Genomic DNA, 20515 nt, shown 5'->3' with positions numbered 1-20515 from the left:
CAGGATTGAGCTACCATGAAGACTCAAGGGGAAATGTTCCTTTCTCCCCATTACACTCCACATCTAGATGAAGCAGGAGAGCCTGTGGATATTCTCATTTCACTCTAAATGACACTCAGTATGGGGATTCTGGACCTGGGGATTCTGCTCCAGGCCTTAAAAGTGAAGCCATATGTCATGACCTACCTGGCTCCAAAATCACAGAAAGGAAAACTTGAGTGGGCAGCTATTTACAGGTTTAGGGACACAAGTTATATAGCAGGAGTGTAATACATTTTTTAATGAATGAATGTTTCCCTTTGTTTCTCTCCACCTCCTCCCAATGCTTTGTAAATTCCACCACATCTTGAGGGACCCACTCAAATTTAGAAGCCTTATTTGCTGAAGAAGTAAGAACTTTCCAGAACTGCATTTCTGGGATACAATTAAGGTTGATCCAACTGAAGACAGTTGAATTCAGAACCCTGAAACAGCTCTCCCCTAGCCCTCCAACTTGAGAGTCTGCCTCCATCCCATTCCATCCCTCCTTCCTCCTTACGGTCTTAAAGAAGTGGTCAAGTGCCTTTACAGATTTTGATTTGAGAGAAGCAAATTACTCAGGATGGGGAAATACTTTGGGGACCTCTAGTACTGTCAGGTTGCCCCTTGCTAAATGAGAACAGCACAATGGAAAGACAACAGGTGCCTCTAACCAGGACCAAGAGCCTCTCAGGGGTAAGCGCTGTTCCAGAGCCCCTGAAAATTTCTGGACCCCAGTGGTATCAACCCCCGCCGCCACTCACCCAACACCCCTCAACACCCCCACAACATCTCCGCCCCGCCCCGCGTAGCCGACCCCGGCGTAAGGTATTCCCCTTGCCTGACCCTCGGGGGCCCAGGTGGGCGGGGCTCCATTGACACCTTTCCCAGCCTCTCTGGGAGGAGGCGGAGCCAGGGACCCGGCAAGCCAATGCTGGCGGTCCTGGTCACGCGCAGCCGGCGATCAGGCCAATGGGTGCCGGGGGGTGTGGCCAGAGCCTCTAGTTCAGGGCGTTTATAACAACTTGGAATTCGGCGCCTGGTCGCGCGCCTTGGTACGGCTGTGGATTCTCGCGCCGCGAGTGGGCAGGCGACCTGGGCTCTAGGTCTCTCTGCCCAGCCGATTCCTCCTCTGCCCTCGCTCACCTGCTCGCCATGGAGTCCTTGGCTTTCCCCCGGCGCCTCGGCCCGGCTCCCTCGGCCACCGCTGCCCTGGCCGCGGAGCTCGTTCGGCCTTTGGCCGACGGGCTCCTCAAGTCGCCCAAGCCCCTAATGAAGAAGCAGGCAGTGAAGCGGCACCACCACAAGCACAACCTGCGACACCGCTACGAGTTCCTGGAGACCCTGGGCAAGGGGACCTACGGGAAGGTGAAGAAGGCGCGGGAGAGCTCTGGGCGCCTGGTGAGTGCGGCTCCCTCTCGCGGCGCCAGCCGGCCAGGCTCGGGAGTTAGCCGCAGGCGGCGGGTGATGGAGGGTGGGCCGGGAGCTAGTGCCTTGCTTGGTGGACTTGCCCGCATTCAGTCTTTACCGCGCTGAGGTTGCGTATGTGTATTGGGTGCTGGTAGTGTTCACTGTAGAAATTGGCCATGGCTGTAGGGACAATGGTAGTGGACCTGAGAACCCCACCAACTCCGGTCAGCAAGTGATGATTGCCAAATAAGTGAGGCGGGGTGCATAGAGGACGAAAGGTGTCCAGAGATGAGAAGGCTTCCTAAAGACGATGAGACTTAAGTGGAATTTTGCTTGTAACAGACTATCCAATAGAGTGGGATGGGGAGAGGAAGTAGAAGGCACCTGATCTTAGCAAGGGGTTAGTAAATGTGTGTAGTTGAATGAAAAAGTGAATGAAGTGTCCAGTTCCTCAATTCAGTTCTAATAGTCTGGCAGCCCAGCATACTGTGGAGATATCACCCCCTCCCGGGGGGCGCGGGTGGGTTTGACATTTAGGTCCTTTCCAGGTCTAAGATTGAGTCAGAGTTTCATTGTGATGGGTTTTTAATTCTGGTAAATGTGAAACTAGGCTCTCGTGAAAGATCCACTGTGCCCCAAGATACCTTTGGGTTTGGGGCCTTTTCAGGTATGTGTCCTGTTAATTTGGGATGTGTGTGTGTGTATAGTAGTAGTAATCTGTGGGACCTTGTGTAATTTACTTTATCTCTGTACTCTGTTTCCCCTTCTGCAAAAATGAAGAAAACAGAGCCTCCCTCACAGCTGCTATGAGGATTGAATGAGATACAAATATGAATTTAAATTGTTACTGACAATAGAACCCGCCATGAGAACTGGTATTTATATTTGAAAAGGCTGGCCCCGAAGGGATAGCAGTTTTGCCAAAAGTTAACAATGGTCCCCAAACTTGAGTTTAATGTGCATAGGAATCACCTGGGTGCTTGTTTAAAATACTTCTTCATTCCTTCTCTAGTTCATCACCCAGAGGATTTTATTCTGAAGGTGTAGGATGGGGCCAAATAACCTGTATTTGGGGGGACGGCTGCGCCCTGCAGGCTTGGCATGTGGGATCAGGACGCAGATCAAACCTGTGCCCCCTGCAGTGGAATCGCAGAACCTTAATCACTGGACCGCCAGGGAAGGCCCTAAGTACTCTGTATTTTGACAGGCCTTTTAGGGCAGGTGGTTTAGGGATTGTTTTGCCAAATCCAGTTGGGTGCTGGTTATGAGATGTGCATGTATGTGTGTGTGCCTGCATGGGTGGCCATGGTCTGCCCTATCAGCTGTGGCAGGAGTTACCTCCCCAGACTGTTTGCTTTTGCAGCCAGTAGATGGTTTCAAATTCAAGAAGTCATTTCATTGGTGAAGGAGAGTGGATGCTGGGGAAAGGGAATGGATTATGGCCTCATCAATAGGACCGAGTATGTTTTTCCTGCTAACACCTGGCACAGTCCCCAGTTGCCTGCTGCCAGGTTACAGCTATTGGGCAATCATGTACTTCCTGGCTTTCCTTTTCTTTCTCTTTCTATAAAGTGTGAGGGCCGGGTGAGGCTCCAGGCTGGAGACAGCTGGGCCCAGGCTTTGTCAGGGGCTCAGCTGGAAAATAGCTGCTTGTGGCTCGTGCCTCTTTTGGGGGGCAGACTGGATTGGGGGCACTGGGGTGGCCTGGAAACTGAGATTGAAGTTCAGAAATCCCATTAAGCTCTTGACCTGGGTCACCGCATGTGTGTCTCTGTGTGTGTGTGAAAGAGAGAAAAGGAGAGATCATTGATTCTGGAATGAGATAAACCAACTTTCAGTTTTCAAACCTCAGTGGCTGTAGGCAGGGATTCCAGCTCTTATTACATCAGAACAGAGAGAATTCAGAAGGTGCTCCCTGGCTTCACGTCTCTTGTATACAGGGAGCCCACATCAGGAGGAGTGGGACCTGCCCTAAAGCTCCCTGATCCATAGACCACCCTGTACTTCTTGCTCAGGGTCTCCCTCCTCCTTGGAGAGCAGCTCTACGCGCTGCTAATTGTTTCTCAAAATTCTGGAGAGGAATCCTCCCCCCACCGCACCCCCATTCCTGTCTCTTCACTCTTCTCCCTGAAGAGAGACCAACCTGGTGCCTCAGGATCTTCAGTGGGGGAGAGGGGTGTGGGAGCAGCCCACAACCTCCCCTCAAAGTGAACTGAGGGTTCAGAGGAAAGCCCGCTGGGTGACTTCCATCTCAATTTCTCTCCACATTTCGCATTCCCACCCTGCCTGGATAGGATTCTCAGGGGCCAGATGGGATTGTCCAGAGGGAGGGGCAGGTGAGCAGGACTAATGGCTCCTCCAGGAGGGCATTAAAGGAAAAACCAATATTTGCTCTGGATCTCCTAGCTCTGACTACACTCCTGGTAGCCACTTGGCATTTCCTCCTTTGACTCTCACAGCTCTCCTGACCACCCCTCCCCTAAAAACAAAAACACCTGCTAGGGTCCCTGGAACGGTGGCGTCCCCCAAAGCCTTTAGGTTGATCTGCATGGAATTTTTACTCCATGAGGAGCACAGGGGAGTCCAAGGGGACAGTGATCTGGGGCAGGGGTGCTTCTGTCTCATATATTGGATTGTTGCATGGGATTTCAAAATGTTTGAAAATGACTGAGATGGTCTGATTCCTTCACTGACAGATGGGGACACTGAGGCCCAGAGAGGGAAGGGGACATGTCCTGTGGCTGGTTAGTGGCATGCCTGCAACATAGGCTCCTGACTTGACCACCCCAGGTGCTAGATGACCAATACTGAGTCTTGCACTGGGAGTTGGCTTTGGGCTGAGCCCAGGCTTGCCTCAGTGTGCTTTGTCATTCCAACAGCTAGCTCCGACTGCCTTTCCCAGAGCTCCAGGCGCGCTGAGGGTGGGAGGAGTCACTGGGAACAACCCCCACCCCCATACATACTGACAGTGTCGAGAGATCCCGAGTAGGTGAGCTCCACTACATTTTACTTAGTCAGGAAGACTGCTCAGCTCAGCATCAGAGTGCAAGCATTCAGAATCCTGGCTCTACTGCTTACCGGCTGTGTGACCTCTGTGTATCTCAGTTTCCTCATCTGTAAAGTGGGGATTATAATAATTCCTACCTCGTGGGGTCCTCATAGGATTAAATAAGATAATATATGTGAAGTGCTCAGCACAGTAGCTGACACACACAGTGTTACTATCCCAGCAAGGCTGGCTTTGTTGAGGTCCTACCCTCCCTCTCTTGGGGGAGGGAGAGTCCACCCCACCCTGGGTCTGTCCTGCCCTGAGCAAGAGAATGGCTCGTGCTCAGCTTCCCTAAGCCCTTTGGTCTCTACGTCGTTCAAAGTCCCAGCCTCTCCTTTAGCCCCTGATCCAGAGAAGGGCTCCCGCCTGGCCAGCTGCCAGAGGCCTCTTCTGTGCGGTGCTGCCCTCCCAGCTCCTCCTGCATCTGCCTGCTCAGCAGCAGGGAGGGAGACTCCAGCTGCAGGTGACTCTTGTCCTTGGACTCTGGCCAAACCACACAAGAGGGCTGGGCAGGGAAGCACCTTGCCTGGCAGCCTGGCAGAGTGGGCAAAGAAAGGGTGGGCACAGCATGGGGTTTAGGGGAAGCAGCTCAGCCTCCCCTCAGAGCCCATGCCTGCTCCCAGCCTGGTTCTCTGGCAGGCTGGGTGGGATGGTGAGCCATCCCCACTCTGCCAGCCCTGGCCAGCCCAGCCCAACCTCTCCTGCATTATCTAAATGGGTCATCCTCCAGCTCCTTGCCCCACCTCCCAGAGGCAGCTGCTCCGTGAAAGGCCAAAAAGGAGTCAAGGATCTTGGCTCCAACTCTGGGTGATAGCTATGACCAGAGATGCCCAGCTTGTACCCTCTCTCCCGGCACCTGAAACCAGCACCTCTAGATCTTCTTTTTCTAAGACCTTTCTGCCATCCTCTCCTGAATCCAGATTATTCTTTTTTTTTTTTTTTTTGCCGTATGCGGGCCTCTCACTGTTGTGGCCTCTCCCGTTGCGGAGCACAGGCTCTGGATGCGCAGGCTCAGTGGCCATGGCTCACGGGCCCAGCCGCTCCGCGGCATGTGGGATCTTCCTGGACCGGGGCATGAACCCGTGTCCCCTGCATTGGCAGGTGGACTCTCAACCACTGCGCCACCAGGGAAGCTCCAGATTATTCTTGATCTGAGTTCCTGTGGGGACAGGGAGGAGAGAAGGCAGTGTTTAACCAATTGAGCCCCAGCGCCCATCTCTCCAACGTCTTTGTATATCTGTAAGTGGGATGAGGGTGGCTGGTGGTACTGCACAGCCTGGCCCATGGTAGGGTGTGGGGCATTCCCTTCTACAGGGGTAGGAGGCAGGAAGCTGGAGGCAGGGCAGAGCATCTGCAAGGAACTTTTGTCTTCTGAAGTGGTGGTTTCTCCAGGCAACACCCCTCCATCTTGGGTCCTGACAGCCTTGATATGTTGAGGAACCTCGGAAGAGTCACCTTTCTGGACTTTTGTGTTTGCCATTTACAAAATGGGATAAGGAGTTAGCTCTGCTGCCTTTCCAGCATGCAGGGCCACAGCGGCAAGAAAATCACTGGGCTGGTATCAGTAGGAATTTTGCTCAGGCAGGTAAACATAGATATAGCGTGGGGCCTCTGAATAAACCTATTATAACAATCCTTGGTTAGCACCTTCCTGGCGTAGTAGCACGTGACCCATTTTTGAAGAAGCTCAGCGGAGAATGCTAGAGTTTGGAAGGGAGCTTAGAGATCCTAATGTGCAAATTCGTGTATAGTTCCTTTCCTTTCTTTCTGGCCTGTGCTCAAACCTTTCTCTCTGCCTGGAATACCCTTGTTGCACTGCCCCCCTCAAAGGCCTGCCCACCTCGGCTTGGCAAACCCCACTCTTCCTTCAAGATCTAAAACAGAGTTTTCCCCCAGGGGTGATTTGCCCTGCTCCTCCAGGCGAAGGAAGCTCTCCAGTGCTCCTGGAGCCCCTGGGCAGCCAGGGATCTCAACCGTCATGTTCATCACACTAGACTGGACCAAGGGCCTTGGCGCAGGGGCTATCCAACACCTACCATAGCTCCAGGCACCTACCATAGCGCCAGGCACGTAGTAGGCATTCAGCAAATGTTTGGAGGATAAATGTCCTTTTATTTTTCAGATGAGGACATTAAAACTAGCCAGGCCAGTTAACAGGATCATTTAAGTGACTTCTCTCTAGTTATGTAGCTCCAAAGGGGCAAATAAAGACTAGATACCTGGGCTCTTGACACCCCTCCACCGATCTGGTGTTCACATTTATATTGTCATTGTTGTGCCTCTGTTTCCTGCCCCCTCTGAGTAGGGTGGCCGTATAATATAACATCTCAACCCGAATACTTTGCGGAGTAAAAGGGGCACTGTTAATAATTATACGGGATGACCCAGGATTGTCCCCAGGGAGGTGGCCTTCCTACCTCTGGGTGATCCATTCAGCGACTGTTTTTCTCTTCCTTTCCTCTAGTCACTATATTTGAATGGTTGCTCAACTATATTGCAGATGAGAACAAAGGTCCCTCAAAATGAGTTCTCACAAACATGGCTGACTCTCCACCCATGCCTTGGAAAAAGGGCAGAAAGTCTTATCTGGGCACTGGTGCCATCAGTCAGGGATCAGCCCAATGACTTAACCAATAAATATTTATTTGTGATTTGTGTTCACCAGGAAACAGTTGAGGTCTGTCCAGTGGGACTAGGATAGATGGGGGAACAGTGGCCCAGCCCCACCAGGGCAGTGATACATGGCTCTTCTTGTCTGTCACCTGCTTGGGGACTGGTGGAGGCATGAGGACCTAAGTTGTTTCTTTCCTGGGAAGTACCAGCCAAGCTGTGGTCTCCTAAGACCTAACATAGACAATGCGGGGGCGGGGGGGGGCGTGTCTTGACCTCACCCCCCGAGGCCAGAGCATGAGCTTGCAGGAGGACGGAACTGTCCACTAAGGATCAACAATTCTGATTTTAAACAGTAGACTTCCAGATTTGAAAGAAATAGATCTCAGGATTCAACTTGTACACCCTCTACCCACGCAGGGACTCCTTCTAGCACCCCTCAGAGCCCTTTATTTTTTTGAAACCTCATTTCTTTTAGGCCTTGTCTTCTTTAGAGCTCTGCCTCCTAGCCCACGATGATTTATCTCATTGTACATGTTTGTGTGTGTACAATTGTACATCCAAGATATGCCTAGTTTTTGCATATGTGTGTACCTTAAGCTCTCAGATATTTGTTTCATTATCTAGGTATGTGATTTATATGTGATTTTTTTTTTTTTGCTCTCTATTAATTCAGTTTTATGGGCCTTTATCTGAAGAGCTCATGGCATTTTATCTATTGTCTGATTTTTTTCTTTTTAACAGGAGAAAAACAAATTTAATTTCACATGTACAGGAACCCCCCCAATTATGTGGCTCCCCAACAGTCAGGCAATTGAGGCTTACCTGCCATCCCGAGCTAAGGAGAAGGGGGCAGGGGTCTGCCATTGGAAAGGGGAGGAAGGCAATTCACAGAAAGATGGGAAGAGCGAATGCTTGGTAGATAAATGTTTGCTGGGCCATGCAGATAAGTCTTCCTGATGAAAAAAGTTATCTCTGCTAATAGCGCTCTCTCTGGTACAAACCTCCTATCTAAATTCTTTAATGCAGTTAAGGGAGGGATAGAAAGCTCTTCTTGAGTCAGCTGAGCCTTCATTGTCTTCAGCTCAAAATCATCCACATGCCAAAGTGACAGTCTGGGGTAGGCTGCCCTGAGCCCCACCACCAAGTAATGCAATTACGTTTCAGTGCAGGCATTTGTGTTCATATTTATAATCACCATAACCTTTAAAGTCTCGGCAAACATGTTTAGTTGCCACTGGATTGGTGTGTCCTCATGTACAAGTGACAACTCTTTCATTTGTACCTAGAGTTCATTTTTTGCAGTTATAAGACCATAATTCTTTTCTGCAGTGATAATTCATAACTGAAAAATTATTAGAACATTATCTGATATATCAAGACGGTTGCAGCTCTGGAGTTTCTATGTAGGAGAGACTTTAATGGCTCTAGTGGGTTGGAATTAGGAGCAACAAGAGTTGTCTTGAAGCTTCACTGTATTGTCTGATTTTTAAAACAAAGAATTCAGAGAGAAAAGAACTAGTCCATAAAATCTCCCCTTCAGGGAGAGAAAAAGGGTCTGGAGAGGTGTTCAGGAACCAAGCTCCAGGCCGGTTGGAGGAGGATTTAAGCCCCTTCCCCCCATCCCCACCCCCTGGGCAATTCTAAGCCGGGGATTTTTCTGCTTAGCTCATTGGGGTGGTTTGGAGCAGAAGGGGTGGGGGGCGTGAAGAGAGCGCCTGAGGTGCAGCCCGGCCCCTGCAGCTGCAGCCTGGGCCCCTCCAGGGGCTTGGGCAGGAGACTCCATGGTGACCGTCCCTCCTGCTGCCATTGTCCTCCCTGCCCTGCTCTGGGAGGGCGAGAGAGCCGGGCCTCCCCTCTTTCATGGATGCAGCTCCAGGGGAGGAGCGGGGCGGAGGGCACGCCATCCCTGGCCTGTTGCCGGGGTGACCAGGCCCAGGGCATTGTGAGCTGCTCCTCTTACAGGATTACGGCTGTTCCGCATTCTTGTCTGAGGGGGACATAGGCCCGAGCCCGCGGTCCGCAGCGGAGCCGGAAGCCTTTGTCTGCCTCCAGAGCCCTGTGAAAGGGGGATTAGAGGCCCCGCCCCTTGGGCTCTGGGTTCCCTTTTTTCCAACTCCTTTTGAACCTTGAGGGGAGGCGAACCCTCCTGGGAAATGAACGAGGAGCTGTTTTCCTCAGCCTGTGCCTCGGGATTTCTCATAACTTGCCCCGCTCCTGTGAAGGGGAAGTCTTATATTTACCATTTGTGTCCTTGGACAGGACTTGTCAGGAACTGACCAGCCCTGTGACACCCCACCCCATACCCGCCCAGCGCCTGATGCCAGAGTTGTAGCCTCCGAGGGCCCCGGGGCATTTATATGGTCACTTCACAGAGTCAAAGCAGGAAAGCACCCCAGACATCTTAGTCCAGCCTGTTTATTTCACAGAAAACGAGGCTGGGAGAGGGCATGGGCCTTGCCCATGAGCACAGCAACAGAGCCTGGAGGGCCCAGGTCCCCTGACTCACCACGCGGTGTCTTCCCCACACACTGCATGCGCTGTTGGTACTCTGTCACCATCGCTGCTCAGTGCGGTGGAACAGAGAAGGGGGCGAGATGCCTCAGTCTCTAAGAGCTTTGCTTAAGCTGCTTCTTGGCGGTTCATTCTCCACTTCCTCTTGCCTCCTTCCACCCTTCCTGAACCCACCACATGTACCAGCCAGAGAGTTTAATCCTTAAATGGCATTTTCACCTTTACGGACAAGATAGCAAAGCCCAGAGGACTCTGTTTAACTGTCTAGTTGTTTGTTTGTTGCTGGGGGAGAGACATTACTTACCTAGACCGAAGAGACTAGCATTTTTTTCATAACTTTTTTGGGTGATTTTTGTGTGTGTGGTAAAGCATACGTAACATAAAAGGTTCCCTCCAGCCTCTCTGCCGCCCGCCCCAGTGAAGGGTGGAGAGGCTTCTCTGGGTGCGCGCTGTGGCCTTTGCAGCGGCTGTAGGCAGATCACCAGGGTCAGGGCTCCCAGAGTGTCCTCAGGGATGCCTTTACCTGCCAGACCTTTCTCCTCACTCTCCTGCATTCTCTGCTCCCAGGTGGCCATCAAGTTGATCCAGAAAGACAAAATCAAAGACGAGCAAGATCTGATGCACATTCGGCGAGAGATTGAGATCATGTCATCACTCAACCACCCCCACGTCATTGCCATCCACGAAGGTACAGAGGTGGAGCATTTGAAGCTGTGTGTGTGTGTGTGTGTGTGTGTCCAGTTGGAACAGATGACACAGAGGTAAAAAAGACACAGGCTGGATTTGAAACCCCGCTATATGACTTTGGGCAACTAATTTAATTTTGTCTCTGGGCCTCAGTTCCTCATTTGTAAAATGGGATAATCCCACCTACATCACAGGGTTGTTGCAAAGATCAAATTAAATGTCACCAGGGAATTCCCTGGTGGTCCAGTGGTTAGGACTCTGTGCTTCCACCTCAGAGGGCACGGGTTTGATCCCTGGTCAGGGAACTAAGATCCCGCATGCCCTGTGGCACTGCCGAAAAAAAAAATTCAAATTAAATGTCACCAAGTGCTCCTCTCATGGGAGGAACTCCACAGATTGTAGGCATTTTTGTTCTTAGGTTTTCCGTACTGGAACACTGTCTCCCCAGACCAATGAGATCCTTAGCAATCTGGGGGAGGCTGAAACATACGGGGACCTGCACGCGTCTCAGGTGTGTGGGTGCTGTTTTTCTTCATATACAGGAGCCAGACCTCCTGTCCTCTGAATCATTCCTGCCATGGGGCTGGCTTCTACTTCTCCTCGTCTCTTGAAGCCTCCTCTTGCTCTGACATCGGTGCTGGCTTTCCACTCCAGCTGCCCTGTTCCCTGTGACCCAGACAACAAAGTGAGCAAGAGAGGGTGATGAGGGAAAGAGGGGGAGCAGCATCCCACACACACCTGTCTGCTTCCAGCCTTTACCTAATATCAGTTAGACAGGAAGCGAGGAATGGCAGGAACAGCAGGAAGGAGGAAAGGGAGCCTGTGGCTTTGCCCTCAGTCTGAATATTCCTGATAGGAAGAAAGAGAGGTCTCCTCTCTTAAGTTCTGTTTAGAGGAAAACTTAGGGCAGAGCCACTGACATGGCCCTGTGGCCTGAGCCTTTCCCATGAGCCCTAGCAGGTGGCTGGAAGGCTAATTGTTTCTCTGTTTATTTCCCCCAGGGAGGAGTGGGTTAAGCCAGGCTAAGCTTGGTGATTGGGCTGTGTGTGTGTGTGTGTGAGAATTCTTCCCCACACCCATTATCTACAGCTAGGTCTGGGAACTGAGCTCTGAAGCTTAGGATGTAGCTGCTACATACTGCACCTTCAGATTCAGCAAATGTTGGGATGTCATAGTTACTGTGTATCTGGTAGACCTCCCCCAGATCCATCCCCATCCACAGACTTCAAGAGATATGGACTGGGGGGAAGGCTGCAGTCCTGGGAACTGACTTCTAACATAGCTGCTCTCCAGAATGTGCCCTGGCTGGCTCCTGACCCCCAATTTTACGGCACAAAGTTTGCACACATCCTGCAGAGATGTGGAGAACCACAGGGGTGGAGCCTCAGCTAGGCACCCCCCAGCATTCTGGACCACTGTGCTCCCCTAGGAAAAAGCACAGTCCTCCTGACCATATATCCAACTGCCTGGGAGCTGGGACTCTTCTTGGGAGATGCCTCCTCTCTTAGCTCCTTCTCACAGGCTAGACAGTAATCTCTCTGGGGCTGGCTGAGCAAGCCAAACTCATAGGACTCGTTTGACACAAAGATGCAATATCACAGACACATGTTTTGACACACACCCTGCTGAAGGGCCAGTTTGGTGAACCAGCCATTCCCTACTTTTCCAGGAGGCAAGACAAGGCCTGAGGTGGCAATAGGGCCCCTTCCTCACATGGAGATGAGCCAGCTGGAGTAGGCTGGCTGCCAGGAGCCCAGCCAGTCAATTAATTACCAAATATTTATTGATCATTTCTATGTACAAAGCCCCAGCCTGGATATTCTGGACGGGAAGTCAAAGATGTTAAGGGTGATCAATATCTCAGCTCTCCATGGTACTTTACAGTCTACAAAGCACTTTCATACTTTATTCCTCTTCTGATCCTCAAGTCAGGCATTATTATGGGCATTATTTTTCAAGTTTATGCGTGAGGATGCTGATAATAAATATAACAGTAGGTACAGTCTGTTGAGTGCTTGCTTGTATGTCAGAGCCCACACCAGCTTGCTCCGCCAGCCTGAGAGCTGTGACTAACTTTTATCTATTCCTCGCCCCAGCTCTGTGACGTTGCTATCATTATCCCTCTTCAAATGAGGAAACTGAGGCACACTGATTGAATAACTTGCCGTGGTCACCCAGCTAGTAAATGATGGGGGCAGGATTCAAATCCCAAACCTACATTCTTACTGATGTATCTAGAAGAGATTTGCCCAGGGTCACGAGGCAAAAAAGTACTGAACCAGAGAGCCTGGTTTTTCATTCTCATCCAGTGATGTCTCAGAATTTGCAGGGTAGTGTTAAGAATCCTCCGAAGCCTGAACTTCCAAGGAAAGGGAGGGTGAGCCAGTTCCCTTGGCCTTAATTCGTTGCTACTGGAAGGTGTTGGGAGCATCAAAGGGCACTGTCCTGCCTCATTAGCAGATGTCTCTGGTGGGAGGTCCTGTCTGGTTTGGGGGCCTGGGAGTGATCCGTGTTCCCTAGTGGGGAGCAGTGCACTCTGGAGGGGCCTGACATTCCTGCCTTGCTCTGCCCCAGTGTTTGAGAACAGCAGCAAGATCGTGATCGTCATGGAGTACGCCAGCCGGGGCGACCTATATGACTACGTCAGTGAACGGCAGCGGCTCAGCGAGCGCGAAGCCCGGCATTTCTTCCGGCAGATTGTCTCCGCCGTGCACTACTGCCACCAGGTGAGCGGCACCTGCCTCAGCCCTGTGCTGAGGGGGTGGTCCCTGGTGCTCGGGGGCTGGTTTCACCAGAGAGATTCCATGACTGGTCCAGGATCACACAGGGAGATCGAAAGAGGCAAGACTCAATTCTGGACTCAGCCTGGGGAATGTTGGTGTCTCTGGCTTCAAGTCTCTTGGCTGGGATTGGAAGGACCATGATTTGTTGTAGTACGTACCAGTAAAGATGGGCCTCCCAGCCTACCTGTGCTCACCCCCACGCGGCCCCCTTTGTGTTTCCCTCACTGTCCAGACCAGGTCCTCATGTCCTTCCCTCCCTGGTGGCCTTCCCCTGACCCTCCTCCCTCCCTCTTTCAGAACAGGGTTGTCCACCGGGATCTCAAGCTGGAGAACATCCTCTTAGATGCCAATGAAAATATCAAGGTGAGCCTCACTTCTTGTCTAAAGCTGCTTCCCTACCCCTCCCCAGCCTGTCTGCACTGTCCCTTGCCAAGCACCTCTAAGCCCTTAGGGGGTTCCAGAAGGAGCTGAGCAAAGCTCAGACTCTTATGTGGGTGCTGATAAGGACCTTAGCCATCATCCGTTTCAGTACCTCATTCTATGGATTGAAAGCTGAGGCCTTATGATAAGCAGTGATTTGCATGAGGTCCCATGGCTAGCAAGTGGCTGAGCCTCAGCTAGAACCAGAGTCTTCTGACTCCCTGACCAGTGCTCTTGACGTCACAAGGCTGAAGGAGTCTAGATCTAAGGTTGGCTTCTGCTCACAGCCTTGGGACTGGCACGGAGAGGCCATGGCCTGAGTTCTCCCCACCTGCACGCATGCACATGCACGCACGCATGCGCACTTTAATCTGCCGCAGTTAGGTAGCCCTTTAGCACCTTTCACCACAGCAAGCACTCCAGAGCCAGCTTCCTGCTTTCTGCAGCTGCTGAATTCCCGTGTCTAAGTAGTTAAATTTAGGCCTGAGAAGTTCAGGTCGATGTGATAAACTCGGGTCTTGGGGCTGGAAGGGGAGACGGCAAGGGCTGGCCCCTGCAGATACCTGGAAGGGCTCTGACTCTGCAGTCGGACCCTCCTCAGAATCTTCCCGAACCCAGATCATAGTCCTTTCCCCAGTGGCCCCTGACCTGTGCCCTGAGGCGCCCTGGCACTGAGTTCATTTTCCTTACCAGTTCCCGGAGTAGGTGGGGCTCTCTTTGATGCTGACCAGGAAGGGGGAAGCCAGAGCCAATAAATCCACACAACCCAGGCAGGCACGAACTTTCCCATCTGCACCAATCATCTGCCTCATTATAGGCTTCAACTGGTAACTGCCTGATAGGAGGCCGATAAAACCCATAAATGAAGGAGCCAGAGTTCATAAACAACTTCTCCCCACCCTGGGCACACGTGACCATCTGCTGGGGATGAAGAGGTTGGGAGCAAAAGGGCATTGGCCTCAGCCTTTGTCTGAGGATAGCTGGCGGAAGGGTCTTTCTGAGGAATGAGAAGATGGGCTTGGGGCCCCTCAAACCCTCAATATCAGAGGGCTCAGGAAGTCCTGTAAGAAGATCCCTTCTACTGGGCTATAGCCATGACCGTAATCTTTGTTCTTCCTTCAGTACTGATTCTCAGCTATACTGGGCTGACCCCAGTCCCGCCACCACGTTCCTGCCCGGGTGTGGGCAGAGAGATGCATTCTTTGCTGGGAAGGGCAGCCCAAGCCCAGGTCATGGGGTAGCTTGCTTCTGAGGTTCATGGCATTGGCATAAGACATTGTCTGTCCCCCTCCAACTGGTAGACCCTTCCTTTAGTCAGTAAGTGGCCATTAGTCCCACCCATGGGTCACAGCTGTGCTAGGAGTTGCAGGAGGGGTGGGGGCAGGAGGTCAGCATGGGAAGCATATTGATGTGGCAGTATGAGGAGACGGAACTGACAAGCAGGGGCTACCGTGAGCCACTGCAAATTGTAGGGCTTCATGGGAGGAGGAGATCTCAGGGCAATGGAAGGCTTCCAGGAGGAGGTGTGCTTGCTGGGTCAGGAGGATGTGTGTAGGCAGAGAGAGCATCCCTGGAGTAGAGTACAGCGTGAGCAAAGGGGCCTGGGGAACAGTGAGGACCCTGGAGCTCCCCGACACCTCTGCCTACGCTTTCCTCATTGACACAACCTCCAAAGGGCTCTTTCTTCCAGGGCCTGAGCTGTGTTGGTGGTGCCCGGTATGGGGTAGGGGTCATGGGCACCCTTTCCTGCCGCTAGGGCCTGGGTTTCCCCGGGGTCTGGCGGGGGGCAGACCAGGAGCTATAGAACAACACAGGCCTTGGTGTGACCCCTGCCTGTGTTTGACCCAATTCTGCAGATCGCTGACTTTGGCCTCTCCAACCTCTACCACCAAGGCAAGTTCCTGCAGACATTCTGTGGGAGCCCCCTCTATGCCTCGCCCGAAATCGTCAACGGGAAGCCCTACACGGGCCCAGAGGTAAGTGTCTGGACTCCTCCGCCAGCCTGCCTCAGCTTAGATCCTGAGAGAGGGATGTGCTACTTTTCTAGTTATTCCCTTTCTCAGCTCACAAAACTCACTTCCCCACCAAAGTAGTGTATGGCCGGGTCTCTAGCGGGAGTGGCAAAACTGGAACAAGAGTCTTCTGCCCCCCAGTCTGGTTCTGTGCCCCTCACCTTCCACATTCCCATTTCCTTTCCCAGCCCCCAGCCAGCCTCCCTGGAGGGATGGTGTCTGTCACAGCCAGCACTCCTGGCCCAGAAGGGATGACCTCATCACTGATCTTATGTTTGTGGCTGCTCCTCCCAAGGGGAGGCAGATGACAGCAGCTCTCCATGAACCTCAGTCCCTTCTGCAGCGTCACCCTCTCTGCCCCTGGGTACTAGAAGGAGGTGGTCCTCAGATACACTGGGCTCTGGGTTCTCCAACATGGGCTCCCTTTTCCCCATGGTACTGAATGAAGGTGAGGCTGGAAGCCCTCTAGCCTGTGGCATGAGGAGGTCCTTGATCCTCTCTCTCCCTCAGGTGGACAGCTGGTCCCTTGGTGTTCTTCTGTACATCCTGGTGCATGGCTCCATGCCCTTTGATGGGCAGGACCATAAGACGCTGGTGAAACAGATCAGCAATGGGGCCTACCGGCAGCCGCCTAAACCCTCTGGTGAGTGAGAGGTGTAGGTGTTCTCATCTAGGTGTTGGGTGTCCTTTGCTCATTCCTGAGGCAGCAATTAAACAGTGACAGTAAAGTGAAGAGGGCAGCCCACTGTAGATGGAGTGTACCTTCCACCTCAACTCCTGCTGTCATCTCTTTGCCTCCTGTGTCTGTGACCTCTGAGGAAGGAAGGGATAGCTCCTTCCTTCCTTTATGGGCAAGCTTTATCATATTTGGAAAGTGCTTCCTAAGGTCTAGCTTAGATCCTCTTTGCTACAATTGTCTCATTTCCTACTGCTTTTGTCCTTGTCCTTAGAAATCTTTTTGTCCTTTCACGTACGATGTGTAAGGCAAGAAGAAAGGTGTGAGGACCTTGGTTTACTCTTGAACAGTCCCTACCCTCAGAGGGTTGCATGTCAGTGGAGCAAAGGAGGATACACACTAACACATAAACATGGCTGTGGTCCTGAGGGGTGGTGGGATGCAGGAGGAAACCCGACAGTCAATCCAGGGAAGCTGGAGACTGGGGGGCCGGCCCGGGCTGCAGCGTGTATGGAGCCCTAGATGGGAGTGGCATATCTGACACAGGAGTGAGCAGTGTCTTAGCACAAATGGGGGTAAGCCAGTGAGGGGGACTGTGGGTGCCCATGCTCATGCCTATGGATCTGAAACCCTTCTCCTTCTTCTTTTAGATGCCTGTGGTCTGATCCGGTGGCTATTAATGGTGAACCCTACCCGCCGGGCCACCCTGGAGGATGTGGCCAGTCATTGGTGGGTAAACTGGGGTTATGCCACCCGTGTCGGGGAGCAGGAAGCTGTGCACGAGGGAAGGCGCACCGGCGGCGACTCTGGCCGGGCCTCCGTGGCTGACTGGCTCCGGCGGTCCTCCCGCCCCCTCCTGGAGAACGGGGCCAAGGTCTGCAGCTTCTTCAAGCAGCACGCGCCTGGAGGCGGGAGTCTCGCCCCTGGCCTGGAGCGCCAGCATTCGCTCAAGAAGTCCCGCAGAGAGAATGACATGGCCCAGACTCTCCAGGGGGACCCAGCTGCTGACGCCTCCCCTCGCCCTGGCAAGGGCAACCTCAAGCTGCCGAAAAGCATTCTCAAGAAGAAGGCATCGACCTCCTCGGAAGGGGCAAGGGAGGGCCCTGAGCTTGGCCCCGTCCCTGTGAGCCCAGGACAGGCTGCCCCCCCGCTCCCCAAGAAGGGCATCCTCAAGAAGTCTCGCCAGCGGGAATCCGGCTACTACTCCTCTCCTGAACCCAGTGAGTCTGGGGAGCTCTTGGATGCAGGGGACGTGTTTGTAAGTGGGGATGCCATGGGGCACACGCCCCCCCAAACCTCAGGGCTGCTGCTCCATCGCAAGGGCATCCTCAAACACAACAGCAAGTTCTCCCACGCAGCCCTGGAGCTCACAGCCCACACCGCTTTTGGTTCTTTGGATGAACTGGCCCCACCTCACCCTCCAGCCCGGGCCAGCCGCCCCACGGGGGCAGTGAGTGAGGACAGCATCCTGTCCTCTGAGTCCTTTGACCAGCTGGACTTGCCCGAACGGCTCCCTGAGCCCCCACTGCGGGGCTGTGTGTCTGTGGACAACCTCGTGGGGCTTGAGGAGCCCCCCTCAGAGGGCCCTGGAAGCAGGTCCCTGAGGTGCTGGCGGCAGGACCCCCTGGGGGACAGCTGCTTTTCCCTGATGGACTGCCAGGAGGTGACAGAGGCCTACCAACAGTCACTGGGGGTCTGCTCAAAGCTCAGCTGAAGGTGGGGGGCGTTGCCCCATCCCGGCTGGCTCTAAGACGCAGCTGGCTGCACCCTGAGGGGAAACTGCCTTCTTCCCTGCCTCCCAGGACCAGCATCCCAGCCCAGAAGGCTGGGATGGTTTGCAATTGAGCCCTGGGGAGGGCTGGATGTGGGAAGTGGGCAAGTGAAGTGTACTGAGGGTTCAATGTCTTCAGCCGCATGGAACCAAGAAGGTAGTAGAAGGGAAATGAGTAGAGAAGTAGAGAGGAAGGCCCAAGGCTGAGTCCAGGTTGCCTGTTTCTTGTACACATAGTAGGGCCGCAGAGAGCTGGAAAGAGTGCTCCCAGCGCCCAGCTCCTATAAAGAGTAAGTTTTGTGCATGGTGCCCTCCTGCCAAGGTGGGGATGGAAACTCTTGAAGTTCACATACACATTCCCATCTCCACCAACCACTCAAACTGGAGTGTGGCACCCCCCTAATGTGCCTGGGGTGTCCTGGGAGTGGTCTTCTAGAGTGTGCCCTTCCTTATTTATCTGAGCAGTAAGAGAACACAGCCTCTGTTTCCTCAAAGGTTCTCTCCCCTTTCGCATCCTCCAAACCTGGCCCAAGCCTCCTGGAGTCGCTGCTATGAATCTAAAAGACTTGAAAAGGCTCGGGCTGCTACTGGACATCATCTCAAGGGGCCCGGATTCCCCTGGACCCCACCTTGGACCTCAAAGACTCTGAACTTCTCTAGCCTCCAAGCTGCTCCTGCTACTGAGAATGGATGTGTCTGTTTCTCTGGGCTTTCAGGGCCTAGAATGTTCTTATTTATTTTTATGTTTTCAGCTCTGCATTTTTAAAATAGTGAATCTTACTGTTTTCAATAATGTGAATACTATGTTCTGGGGAAATGCACTATGATATCTAAGTTTTGTGTACAGGGAGATATTTTTGCAATGATTCCCTACTGATCAAGGGGAAGCCGGGGGCCTTTTATAAATCTACATGTCCCATCGCTCTGTCTGGAAGGGGTCTCTGGCTCCCTCACTCCACGCCCTGATTCTATCTACCTGATGGTCCCTCCTCCCTTCTGTGGTGGCTAGAAAGAGCCACCCCATTAAAAACCAGAACGATGATTGGAAAATAGCTTCTGTGGTTCTCTTTGGGGAAGTGGGGGCACAGGTCTTCGAGTTTTCTCTTAACACACACTCCCTTGGACTCTCAGAGATGGAAAAAAGAGAACCTGCTTCATAAAAACAAAACACCAAAAACCGAGCTCTTAGCTCCAAAGGACTCCCTGTCACACCTCCATCAGCGGTTCTGCCCTTGTAAACACCCAGCGGGGAGGGTGCCCTGGGCTAAGGGTCCCAATTCGCTCCTCCTGCATTTAGCACTAAAGAACTGGGTTTGGCAGATTATACAGCCCTGCCCCCACCCTTCCCCCTCCTCTCCCATCCCTCTCCCATCTAGCTCCGTCCCCTGCTGCTTGTAGGCACCTCCACCGCCTTTATTCTCTCCCTCCAAAGAAATCCCTTTCCCTCCAGTGCAGGCAGCTGCTCCCCACTCCACCCCCCAACCGCCTGACTCTTAGAGGAAGTAAAGAATGCTTGGAATGCCCCCCTCGTTGGCCGTCCCTCTCCACCCCCTGCAGAGCATTCCCCGGACTCCCGCTCCATTGAGAAACTCCCAGGCTCTGAGGGCTAGGATGAAAGGGAGGATAAGGACAAAGTGCAGGCAGGCAGCCGGCTGGCTCCAGCTTCAAGCAGGCTCCCTCCCCCATACCTCCCCCGGCTCTGGTGTTCGCAGGCCCCCAAACAGTCTGCTCCCCGTACACCTGCCCTCCTGCCGGCCTTCGGTGCCTGCCGCTTTGGAGCATCTGCACTGCCCTCCCCCTCCCTGCATCTGGGGAGCTGGCAAAGTTGCTGAGTCTGGGGAAGAAGTGGGGAGGCCAGGCAACTATGGGATCAGGATGGGAGAGTAAACAAGAAACCGTTTAGGCTACAGATGGGGTATTTCAGTCTGATAATTTTGAAAAGGCTCCACGTCTCCTGGTGATGGGGTTCCCACCTCCAGCCTTTTCATGGAGACTTTTCAAAGCTCTTCCAGCCCCGAGGCTCCACCACTTGAAAACAAGGCAGGTCCAACTGAGTGCTGGAGCTCTGGGCTAGACTGTGGGTAGACACAGGAGAAATATAAGGGAGGGTCTTTACCCAAGAAGCATAGAGTTCAGATGTGGAGTTAACTGTGTTCATTTATTCATTGACTCAGGAATCAAGCCCTATTGTGTGCTAAGCTAGCTCCGTGGAAGATACAGGTAGTTGCTCTGTTTCTGGTGCAACGCATAAGATCCTAACCTCAGAGAGGTTGCACACTGAACAGCAAGCCAGCATGCATAAAAATAAGTAAAATTCAACAGAAAAATTTTTAGTTCAGAGAATGTAGAAGGGGAGTTGGGATGATGAGAGAGAAGAATTGCAACTTAGGAGGTAACAGGGCTACCATTTTTTAAGTGCTTATGTATCAAACACTTGATATGTTATGTAATGCCCAGGAAAGCCTTGTTAGTTCGGCACAATTTTTATCATTCTCGGGTCACAGAGGAAGAAATTGAGACTCAAAAACATAAAGTAACTTGCCTAGTTAGCAGGTGGGAAAACTC

General features: G+C 52.7%; 1 protein-coding gene across 1 annotated transcript; it reads left to right on the top strand.

Annotated features, from left to right (window-relative positions):
- The first annotated feature begins 1152 nt into the window (after positions 1–1152).
- Positions 1153–18921, top strand: NUAK2 (NUAK family kinase 2). Its single transcript, XM_079932821.1, has 7 exons — positions 1153–1419; positions 10169–10289; positions 12863–13014; positions 13369–13434; positions 15348–15467; positions 16014–16146; positions 16830–18921. Exons 1-7 carry the CDS (start codon positions 1174–1176, stop codon positions 17891–17893), a joined length of 1902 nt encoding a protein of 633 aa, XP_079788947.1. The 5' UTR covers positions 1153–1173; the 3' UTR covers positions 17894–18921.
- The last annotated feature ends 1594 nt before the right edge of the window (positions 18922–20515 follow it).

Source organism: Stenella coeruleoalba, assembly GCF_951394435.1.
Source record: "Stenella coeruleoalba genome assembly, chromosome: 1".
In the NCBI taxonomy this organism is placed as follows: Eukaryota; Metazoa; Chordata; class Mammalia; order Artiodactyla; family Delphinidae; genus Stenella; species Stenella coeruleoalba.
This window is presented reverse-complemented; position numbering and strand designations above follow the sequence as displayed.